The sequence below is a fragment of the Hesperophylax consimilis genome, chromosome 15, assembly GCF_061612785.1.
Source record: "Hesperophylax consimilis isolate HC1 chromosome 15, BYU_Hcon_1.0, whole genome shotgun sequence".
Classification (NCBI taxonomy): domain Eukaryota; kingdom Metazoa; phylum Arthropoda; class Insecta; order Trichoptera; family Limnephilidae; genus Hesperophylax; species Hesperophylax consimilis.
The window spans coordinates 9891092-9910445 of NC_142850.1; the positions used below are offsets into that span (position 1 = coordinate 9891092).

At 32.1% G+C, this 19354-nt stretch overlaps 1 protein-coding gene across 2 annotated transcripts in view; it reads left to right on the forward strand.

The window, feature by feature from the left end:
* LOC149417285 (uncharacterized) overlaps positions 1-19354 on the forward strand; it is a 100608-nt gene that overhangs the window by 61965 nt on the left and 19289 nt on the right. For both annotated transcript variants that reach the window (XM_089639973.1, XM_089639974.1), the window contains exon 2: positions 18902-19068. In XM_089639973.1, the coding sequence (XP_089496099.1) occupies positions 18902-19068 (167 nt within the window). The remainder of the gene's footprint in view (positions 1-18901; positions 19069-19354) is intronic.

Genomic DNA, 19354 nt, shown 5'->3' on the forward strand with positions numbered 1-19354 from the left:
GTGTTAAATTTGGGTCATTCGTTCGTTTATTGATTTCTAATTGTTCAAGTAAATTTAATCTTATGCCCTTTTTTTCTATATGCAATGGTTTAGGACCCTTGTTGTTAAGTGGGGTATGATTATTCACCAAGAGATGTTCTGCGAATTTTGAGGATGTGTTTTTATTATTATAACATCGTATATGTTCTTGGAATCTAGTTGAGAATGCCCTCCCCGTTTGTCCGATGTAAGTGGCGTTACAATCGGCGTGGTCACATTTTAATTCATATATGCCACTGTTATTGAGTATAGGGATTTTACTTTTAGAGTTTTTAAGGCTTGTTCCTAAATTATTGTTTGTTCGAAAAGCTATATTTAAACCACATTTTTTAATTTCTTTTGCAATTTTTTCAGATATTGGGCCGAGGAATTCGAGACATGCAAATTTTTCTATATTTTTGTTATTTACCGGATATATTAAATTGATTTTATTTTTATATTTCTTATTTTTTATTATTTTTTCAATGTTATTTGCCTCATAGCCGTTATTAATCGCGATCGTTTTTATCTAGTGCTGTCGGAAACGGGACACATTGCTTCACTACATAAAGGTGATCCATTCAGAATTAACATTTAAACTTCACGCATGGGAATTTGATACCCTAGATTTTGATACACGTGAACATATTAACGGAATTATATTTGAAAAATTTAAAACACAACAAAATAAACTTCAAAATTTGATTGATAACAAAAATAAAAGTTCTAAAATAACTAAGATTCCCACCAGGAAAAATATAGAATTTTATAAAAAAACTGTGAATTTGTCGAACACTGCATTTGAAACGGATGAAAATAATTTATTAGATAAAGGCTTTAAATATAAAATCCCTAGCGAAGTAACACCCAAACAAATAGAATCATTAGCTATCGACACTGAAATTTCTCTACGTAAAGTGGAAAATAATAATTTAACAAAACACGTCACGGCAGTTATTTTAGAAAAAACACTAAAATCGATAAACAATAAAAATAAATATGCTGTCAGTACAGAAACCCGAACATTGAAAGAAATTAGAGATAAAATTAAAAATAATAATCTAACTATAACCAAAGCTGACAAAGGTAACTCAATCGTTATTTTAGATAGAATTGATTACATCAGTAAGGTGGAAGACTTCTTGTTACCAGAAGATTTTAAAATTTTAACTAAGGATCCAACCAATAAAATTGTCAATAACGTCAACATCCTTATAAATAATTGCAATGCCATATTTCCCACCGAATGGTCAAAGAAAAACGTAAGGGTCATGAACCCAAGAGCCCCAGCTCTGTATGGCCAACCTAAGCTCCATAAAGCGAATAATCCAATAAGGCCCGTAGTATCTTTTATTAACGCCCCTACATCAAACCTGGCTAAAAGACTTAACTTCATCTTCAAAAAATTAACAAATTTTTCACCACGTTACAGTGTCAAAAACTCGATAGAACTAGTTAATAAAATAAAAAATTTTAATCTCCCGCATAACTGTAAATTCATTTCTCTAGACGTAAAATCCCTATTTACCAACATCCCCATTAAAGAATGCCTAATAATAATTGAAAATATCTTGGAAAAATGCAATATCAATCCGGTAATAAGAAAAGAGTTATTCCAGCTCATAAAAATCTGCGTAGATACAAATTATTTCCTTTTCAATGATATATATTACCAACAACATGATGGTCTCCCCATGGGGTCACCATTAAGTCCACTTCTAGCGGAGATATTTATGGATTATATTGAAAATATAATTCTTAAATCTCCCTTAGCTAAACATATAGTATACTATGTCCGATACGTAGACGACATCCTTATATGTTGGAATGGTACCAACCGACAGTTAGATATCTTTACTAATTGGGCCAACACCGTTAATAATAAAATCTGCTTCACAGTTGAACATGAGATTGAAGGTAAAATAAACTTTTTAGATCTGACAATTGGTAAAAGTAATAATAAACATACCTTTGAAATATTTAGAAAACCAACTTTTACAGATACAACAATAAATTCAAATTCAAATCATCCTTGGTCTCATAAATTATCAGCGTACCATTCAATGGTACATAGACTCATTAACATTCCCTTAGACAATAAAGCTTATGTAAAAGAAAAGGAAACGATAAAAACGATCGCGATTAATAACGGCTATGAGGCAAATAACATTGAAAAAATAATAAAAAATAAGAAATATAAAAATAAAATCAATTTAATATATCCGGTAAATAACAAAAATATAGAAAAAAATTGCATGTCTCGAATTCCTCGGCCCAATATCTGAAAAAATTGCAAAAGAAATTAAAAAATGTGGTTTAAATATAGCTTTTCGAACAAACAATAATTTAGGAACAAGCCTTAAAAACTCTAAAAGTAAAATCCCTATACTCAATAACAGTGGCATATATGAATTAAAATGTGACCACGCCGATTGTAACGCCACTTACATCGGACAAACGGGGAGGGCATTCTCAACTAGATTCCAAGAACATATACGATGTTATAATAATAAAAACACATCCTCAAAATTCGCAGAACATCTCTTGGTGAATAATCATACCCCACTTAACAACAAGGGTCCTAAACCATTGCATATAGAAAAAAAGGGCATTAGATTAAATTTACTTGAACAATTAGAAATCAATAAACGAACGAATGACCCAAATTTAACACTAATTAATAAAGTACGGAAAATAATTTACTCACCACTTCTTAGTATTTTCACAAAACCCAAGCAGTATAATGCACCCAAATAATTCATAGCAATAAAGTCATTAGTAAATAATTAAGAACCCATTACCATTTACTGAGGGGAAAACATAGATTGGTTTAACCAACAATAGATCATGTCATCGGTGTAACCAGTAATAAATCAATGTATGCACCTTCAAAATTTACATTTGAAATAGTATAAAAACGTCGTCTCAATGTGGACTAACCACAGTTTGAAAATGGCCTTGTAAGCCGAAACAGCTGTCACAATAATAAAAAACTAAAACACTTGCAGAACTTAATAATAATATTATCAAATTTAATCTAAATTAAATTTATAAAAAAATTAAATGGAGTTCTACGAATTAAACACAAAAACCATAAATAAACAAGATTGCCCTCCAAACTGTAATGAAAAATTGGCATCTTTTCAATTAATATGATAATGAAATCTCAGCTTACTATCTAACATGATTACACAATTTTTATTTTGGAGGTGCATTTTAAACTTCGAGGTCCACTGTATACTGGTAATACCAGAACACGACTTAGTGAATGACAAAATTCATTATATAAATTCAACTATATTGAGTTCAATTCGATACCTTTTCTTCCAGTCAACAATGCTATATTTATCTGATTGGAGTCGATTGCCGTCTAAATTTTGTATTTAAAAATAGTTTTGGGTCATCAGCAGAGGAAAGACACTTTGAGTTCAGAATATCTTTGGAAATATCGTTAATACCCATGGAAAAGAAGAGTGGGTCTGAATTAGTGTCTTGGGGTACTCTCGAACGTACAAAAAAATATAATAGAAGTGAATACTTCTTTCTGCAAGGCTGGAAACAATGTTGAATGGTCGTATTGGAAATGATATTAGGTATAGCCAGTTTATTAAGGTATAGTGACAGGAACAGTGTGTATGCCTGTGACTAGCGCCCTCGAGGTGATTTTGCACAAAAACGGCGCTATACAAGTCATCCAATTGTTATTATTATTATTATTATTATTAAGAGGCTATGAAATACCAACTTAAAAATATTATGAGGCTGAAAAGAGCAGGGTAGTACACGGAAAATCACATCTTATCACTATACGCAACCAAAGTAATTTTCATCAAAGTTTTCATTCTGAATTTTGGTCTCTCACCAGGGCGATACTGAGAGAATAGGAAATAATGTTTACACATCAGAAAAAAAACAGAACACTGTTAATAGCCGAAACTACAATGTACTTTTTTTTTCTTTATTCATAAAATATATTTGAATACAGTTTTTTTACATGCTTTTCGACTACAACGATTTAAATCAGGTGAATAAAAATAAATTACTAATCTATTTTGTTTGTATAATTATGCCTTGGTTATGTAACATAAGTCAAAGTAACATTACATAAATCCACCCTCTTGTTTAATAATAATGTATTAAACTTCACGCGAAACATTTTTGTTTAATGTATTTTATCATAGTTTTGAAACCCTTTGCGGTTTGAAATAATTCGGTACCAGAATTTTATTAGCAAATTTCAAAAAGATTTAATAATGCAGGGTGGCAACAAAGTAAACTATTACAGTTAAATACATACAAAATTAATTTAAATAAATAAAAATAAATTTTAACTAGTTGAGAGCATTACCCGTCAACAACGGATGCCATCATATTTAAATTACACCATAATGTAATTACAATATAGATATTTTGCCACCATTTGTTGCCAAAAAAGTAAGCTTTCTCAAAATGTTTGGTCAGTGGTTGAGTGGGCATAGCGCTTGGATCTCACCCGAGCGTCGCGTGTTCGATTCCTCGGCTGGCTAAGTCCTCCATCACAACACAAGCCATTTCAAACATTGTCGGGTTATTCGTAACCCGGGTACTTGCTATATTGTTCCAATAATATTTTAATCTTTCGTTTTTCCCCTTTTATCCTTTGACATTTACCTTTTTTAACATTACAACCTATACAACAAAACTCTGGTTGGAATACCCAGCATAGTTTGACCTGGTTGAGTAATTATTTTGGGCAGTGTAGTTTTTAGATATATTTTTTGAAGTTAAAAAACTATTTTTTAACAAGTTTTTGTCAATTTAAAAGTAAGAATTTTGTACATATTTCATCCAACCGGAATTTTAGAAATATGATGATGTATTAGAATTGTGCCGTTTTATGCGAGTGCTGATTTGTGACACAAAAAATATTACAATTTAACTGTTAAGTTATATTATAAAATACTCTAAAATAGAGCCAGAATCTTAGCGACGTAAAGTGAAGCTGTCGTGCACGAAAATTAGCGACGCGCGGCCCTGCGGTTAAATTTGCCCTATCAAATCAACAAAATAATATGGGAATCTTAACGAAATAAGTGATGATGCCGGGAGAAAACAATATTAGGGGCACGGCCTGGCGTAATGGACGGACCTATTGTCAACTTTGCCCTAGCGGGCCTAGGAAATCGATCTTTCCGTGGGGTATATTTTAATTATTTCTGATGAACATATTACTAAAATCTCAAATGTTTCTAGAGGGATCCCTCGGCAAGTTACTAATTAATCGTCTTTAAAAATATAATCCCGTGATAATGGTTAATTTTGTAGTTTAAAAACGTTTAAAAAAAAACGATTTTGTAGATTATTTTAAGATCCTGTTTTTCTTAATCTTATATATAAATAACTTACATCCATAGGGAGCCTTCTGGAAACATTTAAGATTTAAGTAATACGTTCGTCAGAAATAATTAAAATATGAGCGTCTAGCAAACCCCCGTCATTAGAGTCTTATGTCGTCTTAACATAAAATCGATTTAGTTGTAAGTAAATTTCTGTCCACTCGATCTTTTAGCAAAACGAAACTAAGTTATAAGCCGGCGTAGATATCTAAATATTATTACGGCATAACTTTATGTACAATATTTTTATAGGAGCGGGGGCGAAGTTGCCAGAGCGCGTATTAATTAACTAATGAAAAGCTTAATTGAACTTGAAACTCCGAAATCCTCGAACCTCCAAACCCTCAACAGAGGCAGATAAATATTTATACTTAAAGGCAAACAAACTGACTAATATTGCGCCTTTGCTAATATAATGGATCTCAGGAGAACTTCAGTAGCAATAAGCATTTGATTATATTCGGCAAGAGGTTTCTTTGTCTTTCATTTATAAAATAAATAATAACCAATGGATTGGATGGTTCATTGCCATGGTAAAATACAATAAACAATTTTTCAATTCGGTTTTTAAAAAATATTTTTAAAAGTACACGCAGAAAACTCACTTATAATTTATTAAAAATCTGGTTATTGAATTGTTTTTTTTCCTGTTAAAACGGGACTGCATGCATATAACGAATTAATTGACAGAGTTCCTAACAGAGTGTCAGTTAAAAACGAATATTTTATGAGGACGGCGCAATACGTGTTCATAGAAATACTAATATGTCATATGTCATGATATTTACTAGGTAAAGAACACGTGTTCTCGATATATTCGAAATGACTAATATTTTATCAGGAAAAAGGCATTTTATCACTTTTTAACGGGATCATTTTTCTCCGTGTGTATTATTTTGTATAACCGTTGTAAAATTATGATTTTTATTTTAAATTATTTTATAAATTTTCAAATTTAAGATTTTTATTGATTTTATTTAATTTATTTTTTTTTAAATTTTATTATTATTATTTTTTTTAATTATAAGTAGTATTCCAAAATATGAGTCCGTTCGGCGCCATAGAGTCTGAGAAAATAGCTATTTGTTCATTTTTTTTTTTTTTTGTATAACGTAAAATAAAATTCACATTTTTTAACAACCTTTGAATTATTATTTTTTCTTTTATTTTATATTATGAACAAATAAGAAAATCATTTAATTTGAAACAAAATCATCATTTTTATTAAATAGTGGTGTAAACAAAGTTTATTATTTAACATTATAATAATAAGAAATATCAACATCGAAAAAAAACCGAATGAGAAAATGTATTATGCCTTAACACGTCAGATATTAATTTGTTACATGTTAAGTTGGGCAGCTGATTCAAAATAATAGTTTGTATCTCTTTCTATTTCTCTGAACATTTATGCTAATCCGGTTAAATTTTTTTGTTTTCGAAATATCGAATTGATTAGAGGAAAGAGATAAGGAATATGAGGGTCAGATAAACATTGGCTTTCCTTTTTTTAAAGAAAGACATATTTCCCAGTTACGAATAACTTAACAATATTTTAAAATCTTCAATATCATTAAAAGCGGTAGATGTTACATGATGGACCTGATGAAGTTCCCTACGCATTTGTCGAGTCAACCACTCACCGATCAAATCAAGTAACTAAACATTGCCAAAGTCATTTCAAGAAACGTATCGAATTTAAAATGCTGATCTCACCGGGGTAATGAACGGATCAACCACTGCCCCACCATCGCGTAAAACGATAAACCGTGTAACGTAAATTACAAATTTAATGTAATTAAGTTTAATAGTTACAAGAATTCAATAAATTTTGTGAACGAAAGCAGGAAAAAAAGTTAAAAATACCTTTCGTACCTTTTCTTTTTGTTCCGCTTTCGGTGGATTTCAATCACCGTTGGGGTGCAAATCCGATTCCGTTGTGCGTCCACAGTTCCGTTTGGTGACTTTCAGGTAACTGAAGCATTCATGCAATTCTTTTCCGTCAACTGTTTCGGATATTAGTTCGTTATATGCCAGAACGCGAGGGATGTCACGTGTTGTCAACAAGGTTTTAGAATGTTGGTATGGTATATCTTTTATGTAAATACAAGCTGTAGTACAACGGCCGTACACTATTGAAATTCTTCCCACATTGAATGACTTGCCTACGTATTAACTTTCATCTTAAAAACGATCGTCTCCAAGAACAACACCAAAATATATTTTTTAAAAGAATTAATTAATTTATTTAAATACTAATATTATTTATACTAGCAGAACCCCGCCGTGCTTTTCAGTGGCTCAGTATGTCTGTGCAGATGTTGAAACAATAGCGTGTATTGCTGTTACGTCCAACAGAAGACATTTTTTTTCAAAAAAGCATGTTTGTCCAACAGATGGCGCTGTTTTTCAAAAAAGCATGTTTTTACCTATCACAGGTAACATCTATATAATATAGGTAAATACAAACTCACGCGTATTCGAATGCAACGTTTTGTCAAAATTTCAAAGCAATCGGAGATTTAATATTTTGAACAAACGAACATTAACATTTTTATTTATATACATTAATATATTACAGTATATTATTTGCGGCACATTTCTTGAAAGTAGATACTCTCAGTATAACCCTGGTTGGTGAAGGACCACCATTCGGAATTCTATTTTAATTTTTTTATTTACTTTTTCGTAATTTTTTCCCCGCTGGGATTTTCGGTGTTGGAAAATACATTTTTCCGTATTTTATTCAATTAATAATATAATATAAACAAATACCACTTACACTACAAAGAATGAGTGCTACAATTTTTCTATTTCGTATTACTTAAAATTTTACAATGTGAATCTAAAAATAATTTTTTGATCATACTTATGTATATCATTTCAATTGATCTGTGTTTTTTGAAATATTATATCAATTTTGTATCTTCCTGTATCCCTGATCCATTGTTTTATGAATGTTGTAAAGCTTAATATCTTAGTAACTTGAAAAGTTGTTTCAAATCTGAATAGTCAGGTACTTTCCAAACTTCCTTTTTTACAAACTCTTACCTCCCCACCTACTTCTGCACATACCATAGTCCCATCTGCTCCGTATAGTTGCCAGTAGCAGTACACTCATATCTGTTTTCACATAACAAGTTTTATTCTGTACCTATCAAATTAACCGATCTTATGTATTTGAAGAACTCGTATATCAATGAAATAATCTTACAATTTTCAGGCCATTTCTCTTCTTTACTTTCTCTATGCAAAAAAAATTTGCGCTGGGAACGAAAAATAAAACTAAATAGTATTTTCCATTTCTTAATACAGGCAGCGAGAAAGCATGACCTACTAAAATATAAAAGTTGAAAATTCCATATTTCGCCAGCATTTCTACGCGAACTCGATTTAAATTACAATGGGAAAGATCGAGAGAATATCGAGTGATTCTGTTAAAAGAATCTTGGAAGACTTTCAGAATAAAATATTATGTTATTGAAATATACTTCATGATATTTATTATCAGTTAGCTGAAAAAATTCTATATTCATTGAAAATCTTTTAAGGAAACGGCTTGCAATCCCGCTTTTACCAAATATGTTAAGAAATTCTAAATAAATTAGCAATACTCATTATTTTTCGTGTTCATAGAAAATATTTAATAATATGGTGGGAGTCAAAAATACTTACAAATTAAACATTGTACTACACGTTACATAATGTAGCAGAATTCTATTCGTAGCAAACGATGGATTAATGAAACAAATTACTATAGTACAAAATAGAGCCATACTGAAATATATACGGAAATCAAGAAAAGGAGTTAAATATTTTGTCATTTTTATTAGAAATGATTTTTTTTTTTTTTAAAAGAAAGACAAACATTCCCGGGTTACGAATAACCGAACAATGTTTGAAAATCTCCTACTACCACCACAGAAAGCCGAAAATGTTGCTTGTGTTGTGATGGAGGACTTAGCCAGCCGTGGAATCGAACACGCGATGCTCGGGTGAGACCCAAGCGCTATGCCCACTCAACCACTGACCGGTCAATTTACTTCAGTACTTTATTTTTAATTATAAATCTACAAAATAATCAATCGTGATACATCAAATGTTATGTGATATGTGTGCATTTTCGCTAAAGTTTTTACATGTTTTCTGAATTCCGTTTCGTTACGTTCCACTAAGTTTTCATCAACATGGTTTCAGAATGGAAGTAACGGATAGGACGTGATTTTTTCAATGTTTTTCCAAAGTTACTTAAAAACTGATTTCTTAAAAATATGTAACGTACATATGCTATTTGAGACACACAAAATTAATCTTATACATCTGAAATTAATTACGAAATCAGACTTCGTTTACTTGAATGTAGAGGTGGGACATGGTTCCGTGATAGCTCAGCAAAATGGAAATTCAAAACACCTTTAAAAAGTTGTGTCAAGTCAATAAAGCGATGAAAAAGGATTAACCCGTAAACCTTACCTATGTACATACATAACCCATATAAGTTTTTATTTCATCACTTTTCATGTCTTTAGATAAATTTTTAAAGGATTTGTTAAATTGTTCGAAAATAGTTTTTAAGTAAAAATAACTACGTTTTGAATAAAATATGTATTTGATGTCAAATATACACATTTAACAGTATATAGTTGTCTTAAATAAATTATTTAATTTTACCTATACAAATATACATAACTTTCTAATATTCTATTGCATAATTATGAAAAAATCAATCTTGGTTGTGGGACATTTGGCGAAATACGTACAAAATATAAACAAATTTAATGGAAAACGATTTTCTTATTTTTAAATAAAACTTTTGACTTTAAGGACCCAGATGGGATAGTAAAAAAAAACTTAAAATGTATAAAACGAATTACGCCAAAGAGTCACAACTGCCTTAAGTTCATTGGGGTATTCCGTGAGATAAATTGGGGATGGGTCGGAGATTTGAAAGCGGAAGTTTTAGATGTTTATTACTAGCTATTCGGATCTACTCACCAAACGCAACAAAAGCCACTTTAAGCATCGTTTCGCGATTCCGAATACTACGGAAATTTTGCAAGTATCTAGCAGGTTTGAATGTGTCGCAAACATTAATTATGTTTATTAGATTCAAGACAGAATTTCGATATTTGAAAGATAAAATTTACTTTACTCCGGGCAAATGAACTGTTTATCTCCCAGCGGTAAAACCCAAACTAAAAACCTCGCTCTCTGACTTCAATAACAATTGTTCAATAATAAATGATTGAACCCCAAAAGCGTTGACAATGTTTACAAATTACCTACAAGTTTGTTTAGATGCATGTTAGTTTAATATTTACTCACAAATATAAATAAAATTAACAAACGACATTTTATGAAATTATTGCATTATTATGTTACTCATTAAATGGATGTGTAGTTAAGCCAGTTCACGTTGATGACAGAAATGCATATTCATGATAATATATTTTGTTTAGTATTTAAAATTATAAGATTCATTTTGAAAGTATATAGACTTACAACTGATAACACCACTGGAAGCTCTTCCATTTACTTATATCTAAAACATACCATACAGTAACATAATATATAAAACAACAATTATAAATTATTACATCTCAGATGTTACAAGTAACAGCAGAACCAGGATCATTATTAAAACGTCCATAATTATTATTCTAAGTAATAATTCTTCAGTTTTGTAGTTAGAAAATTCCACTTCTGAAAGTAGGAAGTATATTCCTTAGACGGCTTTAACCAAAGCGGAGTTAAATGAACTGAAACTTGTCTTGGTGGGGGGTCCTATCATGTATGCATTAACTTTGTAATTATTCATTCAAGTCCCGTAAGGGAGCGTCTCTCTACTAATATTTGCACTTGCTAAATGCAAAATTCTCATTTTCAGGAAGCTACTATACCCAGCGGTTTAGTAAATGCAACACTAATTACTATACCCCAAAACAATTCCTGTTTATGGTTTACGAAGAGGTATCCTGAACGTTTGGTTTTTACTAATTAGACTTATTATAAATTATCTTGATTCAATTAGACCGGTCGGTGGCTGAGTTAGCATCGCGTTTGGGTCCCACCCAGGCAACGTGAGTTTAATTCCTCGGCTGGCTAAGTCTTCACCACAACACAAGCAACATTTTTCGCTTACTGTGGCAGTAGTAGGATATTTTTAAGTATTGTCAGGTTATTCGTAACCCAGGAATGTCCGCATTTCTTTACAAAAATTAAATAACATCATAATATTTTTGTGTAACAATTTTTAAAAATTTATTTATCTATAGGAATCATTAGAGACTTCAATGCGTATATCGCGTTGACTAGAAATTCCGATAGAAATTGGTGACATTTCTCGAAGTACATGTTGAGACGATTTTTGCCATTTGTTACTTTGTTGCCAAATTCCAATAGATGTAAATCTACAGTTTTATTCCGAGGTTGATGAAATTTTACACACGTGACCTTCCGAATAAGAGTAAGGTCACTGTATAAGATTTTTAACCCTTAAATGCATGATTTATTTATTTTTCTGGAAAAAAATATATTTTGTAGATATTTACATGCATATGTAAGGAAATATAAAGAATTTTATTTTTTTGTAATTTTTTAATGATAGGTATTTGATTAAATAAAATAGTTGCAGGTTTACAACACCATGTATTTAATAAAAATTAATATGAACAATTTACGTATGAAAAAAAAATAAAAAACCTAAAAAAATTTCTCAAAACTAATAAGTTTACCGGAAAAATACGAGTTATTACATATTAGTATTGTATTATTGTATCTACTTACCTAAGAAAATCAAAATAATAACAGCAAAACAAAACTGTAATTCTAACCTCCAACCAATTTTCGAGAATCTTCACTTTGTTAAGGAAAAAGTGACATTTGACATTCGCGAAAGAAAAAAAAGGTGAAGCCACTCGATAAAATATATTACCGTGAACTTGATAATTCTAAAACGGCATGCATTTAGTATACACCAAAGAGTTAAAGGTGGTTTGAACGGTATGTTGCCGTTTTGCAACAGTATGCATTTAAGGGTTAAAAACCAACCCCATCCTCTTTCCCACACTTAAAGCAGTATTTTGATGAAATTGTGTGCACTTGGAATTCAAAATAAGAGGAAAATTCCTATCTAGATGCCAGGGACTTCAGCAATGTATATTCTATAAACTTTTATAAAGAAATGTCACGCTGTGGACTTTTTTTTATACAAATATATAGTTTTTTTCTAGATTGACGAAAATTTTCTCATTTGATCTTCATAACAAGAGGAAGGTCACTGTCTATGTCAGATTTCGATAAACCACCCCAACCATTTTCCCACCCCCTAAAACAGAATACATCCTAGGCAACACCTGGTGATTTTGTTAGTTGTTTATTAAAACTATGATTTGATTCGTAATACCGTGCATTTCTACTTGTGCCCCATTATTTATTCTTCTGAGCGTAACCTTTTGATTCAACTGGGAGTCAATTTCAAGTAAGTTTGATAAATAATTAAGCTTTTTATCTCATAAACAAGTAATCGAAAAAGTAAGAAAAAATTACTATCGAAGGTAGGTTCTTACTTTGTCATAATATAATTTACGAATTGAAGTCAAATTACTCTATTTGAATTAATTTATAATATCTATACATGTTTCGACTACAATATTATCTTCATCTTGATGAGTCCGTTACTTAAGTTAAATATAGATAAACGTTGTTATCATTTGGAAAAGGGTTAAATAGCGGAGGGAGGAGCATTCACAAATCGGCAGAAGAATTGATCTTGGTATTTTTTTTTAAGTCACTCACAGATGAGAAAGGCTGATGAATTAAAAAAAGACTTCACAGTGAAAATCGCCAAGAATAAGCACATCCCAAAAAAATTGAGAAAGTCGAATAGAAAAAAGAAAAAAGCTGGACTTCAGAAGTTTCACGAAGCAGAAAACTATTTATTATGGTTTGAACATCATGTTACCTACCAGAACTAAATTTAGAAATATAATGTCTTTTGGAATGCTTATGTACTAGGTAAACACGAGTTATTCTCAATTAGCGAGGCATTTATTAACGGCTTGGAATATATACTATATAATTACGCTTATGCAGATCATTTGAAATAACATACTGTTATACACCCTCATTGGACGGTTGATATATATATACTCGTACTTTGTTATTTCTTTCAAATTTTCTTAATATTAACCCTCTGTCTGCTGTACACTTACTGATGTTCTTAGTTACATCTATCAATATGTTTTATTTGTTATCTTCTGTTAATAAAAAACATAAAAAATAATTAGACCAATATTCATCAATAAACCGAAACTTTTTCAAGGTAGATTTATAACGTTTCACCGGTGGAGCTATTTTTAGTAAGCCACTCCGTTGTTAGTTTCATGTTTGTATACTCAAGAAGATACTTACAGGTTTTCAATGAGCTAAGCGTATCATAATGGGGTAAATCCTCACATAAATAAATCAACGCTTCGTACATCCAATCCCGCATGACTTTTCAGTTTCATAGGTAAAAATACATCCTTTCAGGTAATAAAAATGTTAAATAAAGTTAGGAAATGCGGAATTTTAATATAAAAATAGCAGTATTTTAACATCTGTGCATTTGTTCATTGTTTCATTATTTTTATACTTTATTTATTTCAGAAAAGCAAAGTGGAGCATTATTTTATGTTCGTGTGTTTGTCAGAAGAATGAAAAATACCGGAATCAAAATAACTTATCTAAGTTTCTGGAAACGGTAGATGACTTTTTACGAGACGAGGTTACTCACTTGAGATGTTTTAAAATATATATTCAATAGACAACTGAATGCAGTAGTAACATATTTTCAAATGAAACTATGCTAGCAGTCTGCAATTGAGTGTCGATTCCAACCTTAATCTATTGCAGAGAGGCATAGCACTTGCAGAGGAAGTATAAACAGAGACAATATACAGCAAACATGAGATAATTTTATTTTTTGAAATATGTGAGTGCCACACAAGAGTCCTACTAACTACTCGCAACCGTTTGAAGCCAATGAGACTATGGTATCCTCAATTGAGGTATTATTGAGTGGGAAGGGGAAAGAGATCTGAAAGAGGGAGGTAGCGCAGAATCGATCTATTTAGATCTGGTCACAAAATACAGTAAAAACGATTTGTTTCGATCCTGAATGAGGGTCTTTTACCAGAGTGATACCGAAAGTATCTACCACCCTAATTCGTGCCCGGAATTAATTCATGCACGCAAGTGAATTGTGCAGTTATACAAGTGAATGTAATATTATTTACTTGCGCACGCCGGGATTTGAACCCGCAAACTCCAAATTCGTAGCCAAGGATCGAACCACTGAACCACGGAGGCCGTCAAAACGGTGCCTACGCTTTTTTATCCAATCTTTCAAAATGTATTTGATTTGGTTTCCCAAAACTTGTTCATTTTTTCCGATTCACGGCAATTCACAGCAATACAATTCAAAGTATTTCTCGAATAATCATTACAATGCGAACTTACGCTAACAATTTGCAATAATTAATTGTGAATTTAATAACTCATAACTATCAGCTAACTGTCGGAATTTGGAACAGTAGTTTTGGCAATCCAATTCATACTTATTCATGTTGTTTATTGGATTTTTATTGACAGCTTGGGAGCGCGAAGAACAAAGTCTGATAAATCAGCCCCGCCTTACCCTAGGGTAGCGAGAGGTAGCAAGGGGTAGTATGGGGTAGAAAGGGGAAGCTTGAGGTAGCTATGGGTAGGTTCGTTGTTTAAGTTTCCAGCTACCGTTTGAAATGTGCGCTTCCCCGAAACTTGGCAAAGACGGAAATTCCTGAGAGGAAATATTGTGAAAAACCGAAAGAAAAATATACGAAGACGTCAGGAGTTGTCATTGATTAACTCTCCGCTGCAAGATTAATACGATCGGAAAACGAAAATAATGGAAAATCATCTCATTGTTATGGAAACATTATGAATTTGTAAAATGTTATTTCGATTTGAACTTATTCGGGTCGAGGTATGTATGTATATATGTTGTTTAGTAGTAAACCAAAAAATCATTGTGCTGAAGTTGAAAAAATCTCTAACCACGCAGAAAATAAGGGTTGCTAATTTATTGTAATCCTGTTAAAACCGACTTTGCAGGGCGTTATAGACTGAAATTACAGGTTTCCTGATAAAATTTTAGTACATTTCATATTCATCGAAACACGTGTTCCGACATCTGATAATATATTCGAAATGTACTAAACGTTTATCAGGAAACCTGTTAATTCATTCGCTAAAGGCCTACAATCCCGTTTTAACCGGATTACCAATAATTTGAATAAAATTCTTAGTAAATTAGCAACACAAATTTTCCTCCGTTGGAATTCTGGCACTAGACAATTTTCAAATACTTAAAAAATCTAAATATTGAAGACAATATTATCACTAATATTGTCTTCAATATTTAAATATTACAATTTGAGGTTTTACTCAATAAAGTCATTCCGAAAAATAAACTTAAAAAATCATACAAAATTGACTCAAGGCAATTGTTTTGAACCTAAAAAAAACGCTATAATATTGTGTGTTACATATAATATTCAATCGTTCAGTATAAAAAAGAGAAATTCAAGACGACCGACGTACCTAATCCTTTTTTTAATTAAAAATCGAGCAAAGCCAGGTAGTAAAGTAATATACATTTAAAATTGTTAAAGTGTTAAATCAACGAGATATTACGATATCAACATTTTTTTTAAGTAAATGTTATTTTGTTGATCATTAAATTCATTCAGTTAGTTATCGGAACGTTTTAAGGAAATAAAAATAACAGCGCAAAAGCACGAAATTTATTTTAAATAGTATGTAGGTATTAAACTGAAGGTATGTTTGAACAAATCCGTGACGTCATTCTGCAAACTGCGTCACAAGCAGGCCATTCGGTGATGCCCATACTGTTGTCCAGGTCACACCACACGGATAAGTGGGATACATTTATTTCCAGTGGTCGTCTTGCTTAAATTCTATAACAAGGCAATATATGTTTTATTCTAAAATATTATTTTTTAATTTTCCACGGCTGAAAACATTTTGTATTATTTTAAAAATATATTTATTAAATTGTACTTATATATTAATAGCTGAATAGATGGTAACCGGCGTTGCTGGGAGTTACCCTTAGGAGATAGATAAATCATCGAAGACTTTTTTGTAGACATTTTTTATTTATTATTTTGATGTATCTCATAAGGTTTAGCCAGCGCTAGCAATGTAAGAGCCCGAAAATATTTTTTTACGACTTGATTATAAAACATCGACTTTTCTCTACTTTCCACAAATATAATATGCATGTGTTTTATATATAAACTTTCCGAAAGAAATTTTCTAAATGCATGGTTTTGAAGAACTAAGTGCACAAACATAAAGACGCGGATAGTGACTTTGTTTTGAACTATAAGAGATTTTGTATTTTTTGTGTGTCCTTTAGAACACGTTATAAAAATCCTAGTTTGGTTCAGCACAGGATCTCCTAGTAAGGACGATTAATAAAATACTCTCTATTTCTATTTATATTTCACATGTTATCTTCTTAAGTGACCTACTACGTTTAGCCGTCAAACACGATGTTTAAAATTCAGTACTCCGTCTTTGTTAAAAAATAAATACTCTAATCATAGACATATGAATATTAGTAGACCTGCCCTAAGTGATTAAAAGCGTATTATTCCCCACTCCCCATACCGGTTCCATTGGAGCCGGCTGGGCTCGCGTATGGCTTCCCGTGAATCTTGAGAATGTGACGTCATCATTCTTGTTCGAACTAGCGTCGAGCTATGGTCGAGGCATTTTTACGAAATAACACGGCAAAATGGTGGCTTGTTATATGAAAACTTGTAAAAATAGATGTGAAAAAGAGAATAAACCCAATTGTCGTATTACATTCCATATGTAAGCATTATTTTAAGCTTATTCACATCGTATAATATGGATCAGTTGTAGAAACATATACTATCACATCGAGATACATCTGGACGCAAAATACAAAGCCGTGTGCATAAGAATCAGGGATGTGCCTTTGCCTTTTGCGCTTTAGGTACCACGTGTTAGGTACGCGCTTGTTTCGTATGTACGGTACTGCTGGAACGAGAAGGAGTGCATATCACGTAATGCGCTAGGTTATACCGAGTGGCGATGTGTGATAGAAAATCATGTTTTTTGTTTTTAATTGAAAAAATGTCATCGGAAGGCAAAATGATGTCCAAATATTTACTCCAAATACTCTTAGGAATCGCTGGTAAAAACTGTGTGTATATAATTTCATTTGTTTTTAAGTTGTTTTACTTTTCTTTCTTAAAGATTTCAATATTTTATTATTAATAGGAATATAGCGGTTGTGACAACCCTCCAACATTGGTCGAATGTAGCGATTCCCAAGTGTGCGCATCGTTGTTACTGGGAAGTAAATTATGAACACTTATAAAAGTGTCTTAACTAAATACGTAAACAAAATATTCGACTCTGAAAATAGAAGAATTTTTTTTGCCGAATTTGGACTTCGCAAATTTGTTCATAACGTGGCGAGTAATTTGCGCTCCCGTGTAAAAATGTCTATTCATTCAAAAGCAGATTTTATTTTTAAGAACTAAATGGTGATATTAAAATGCGAGATGCCTATATACTGTCAGATTGATTTATTGACGAATCACAGTCAGCTTTACCCCCTTCGTTCTTCAACAGTTGATTTTACCCCTCACCTTTAATTTCTAGTCTATATATTCATATGTCTGTGACTGTAATGGTTTTCTGTGATTTACTCATAATTGTGTACAAACCATGACGAAACCATGTGAAACACATTTGGAAAATGAACATAGTAAGGATGATATAACTATGCGAAACAACGATAAAGGGTAAAATGACGGCCTCCGTCGTAGAGGGGTAAGGTTCTCGACGAGCAAGACGGAGGTCGCAAGTTCAAATCCTGGAGTGCGCAAGTAAAATTTAATTACTTAATTTGTGTTATTTCACAAAAAAAGCTAATTAAAAATAATACATAGTGTATTTTCGGCACATTCCAGAGTGGAAGTATTACCCCAGTATTACTCTGGTATAAAATCACCATTCAGAATTGAAACCCTGCTTGAAATGGCTTTAGCCGTGTTTAGTGACCAAATCTGAATAACCCGGTACTTCACCACCTTTCTCCTCACCATCTCTTTCCCATTTCCACTACCTTCAGCCTTACAACATACCCACATTGGGGATGCCATAGTCTCACTGGCTCCAGACGGTTGGGAGCAGTTGGGACTATTGAGCGGAGTAACTTAAAAAATTAAAGTGTCTACACTACTATTCAAATATAGCTAAACCTTATTAAGAAATGTTTCGATTCCGAATGGTGGTGGTGTTTTAGCACGCCGCTACTGATCTAAATTTTTATTCTCTTTGAAACTAATATCCAAGGCTGCCGTACATGTCCAGATATTAATGTTTCAGTAAGGAATATAATATTGTTCTCTCCTTTGTTCCAGAAACATGCATATCACATTCCATCGTTGAGCTGGTAGTCCCAGCCCTAGCTGATCCGAGGGACATGGCCATTCTCAGCTGCAAATACGACATGGCCGGGGAGCGGCTCTATTCTGCCAAATGGCTGAAAGATGGTCAAGAGGTCTTCAGATATATGCCGGGAGGAAAGGTATGATAACCTTTTCCATGTTTTCTTCTCCGTTTGTTATATTTATCTTTTGACCTCTAGCTAAAACCTAGCATTCACGTACGAACGTGTCCGGCCGTGCATAACGTTACAGGATATTTTTTGTACGTCTGGATGGATACATGGATAGAATATGTCCAGATATGCTCGACGCTCGGCCAGTGACGTCATGTTTATCCGTGAATACTAGGCTTAACTGACTGAGCAATATTATGCTCAGTATTATATGTCAGCAATAATATGCTATATTAAAGATTTTTGTTGTATG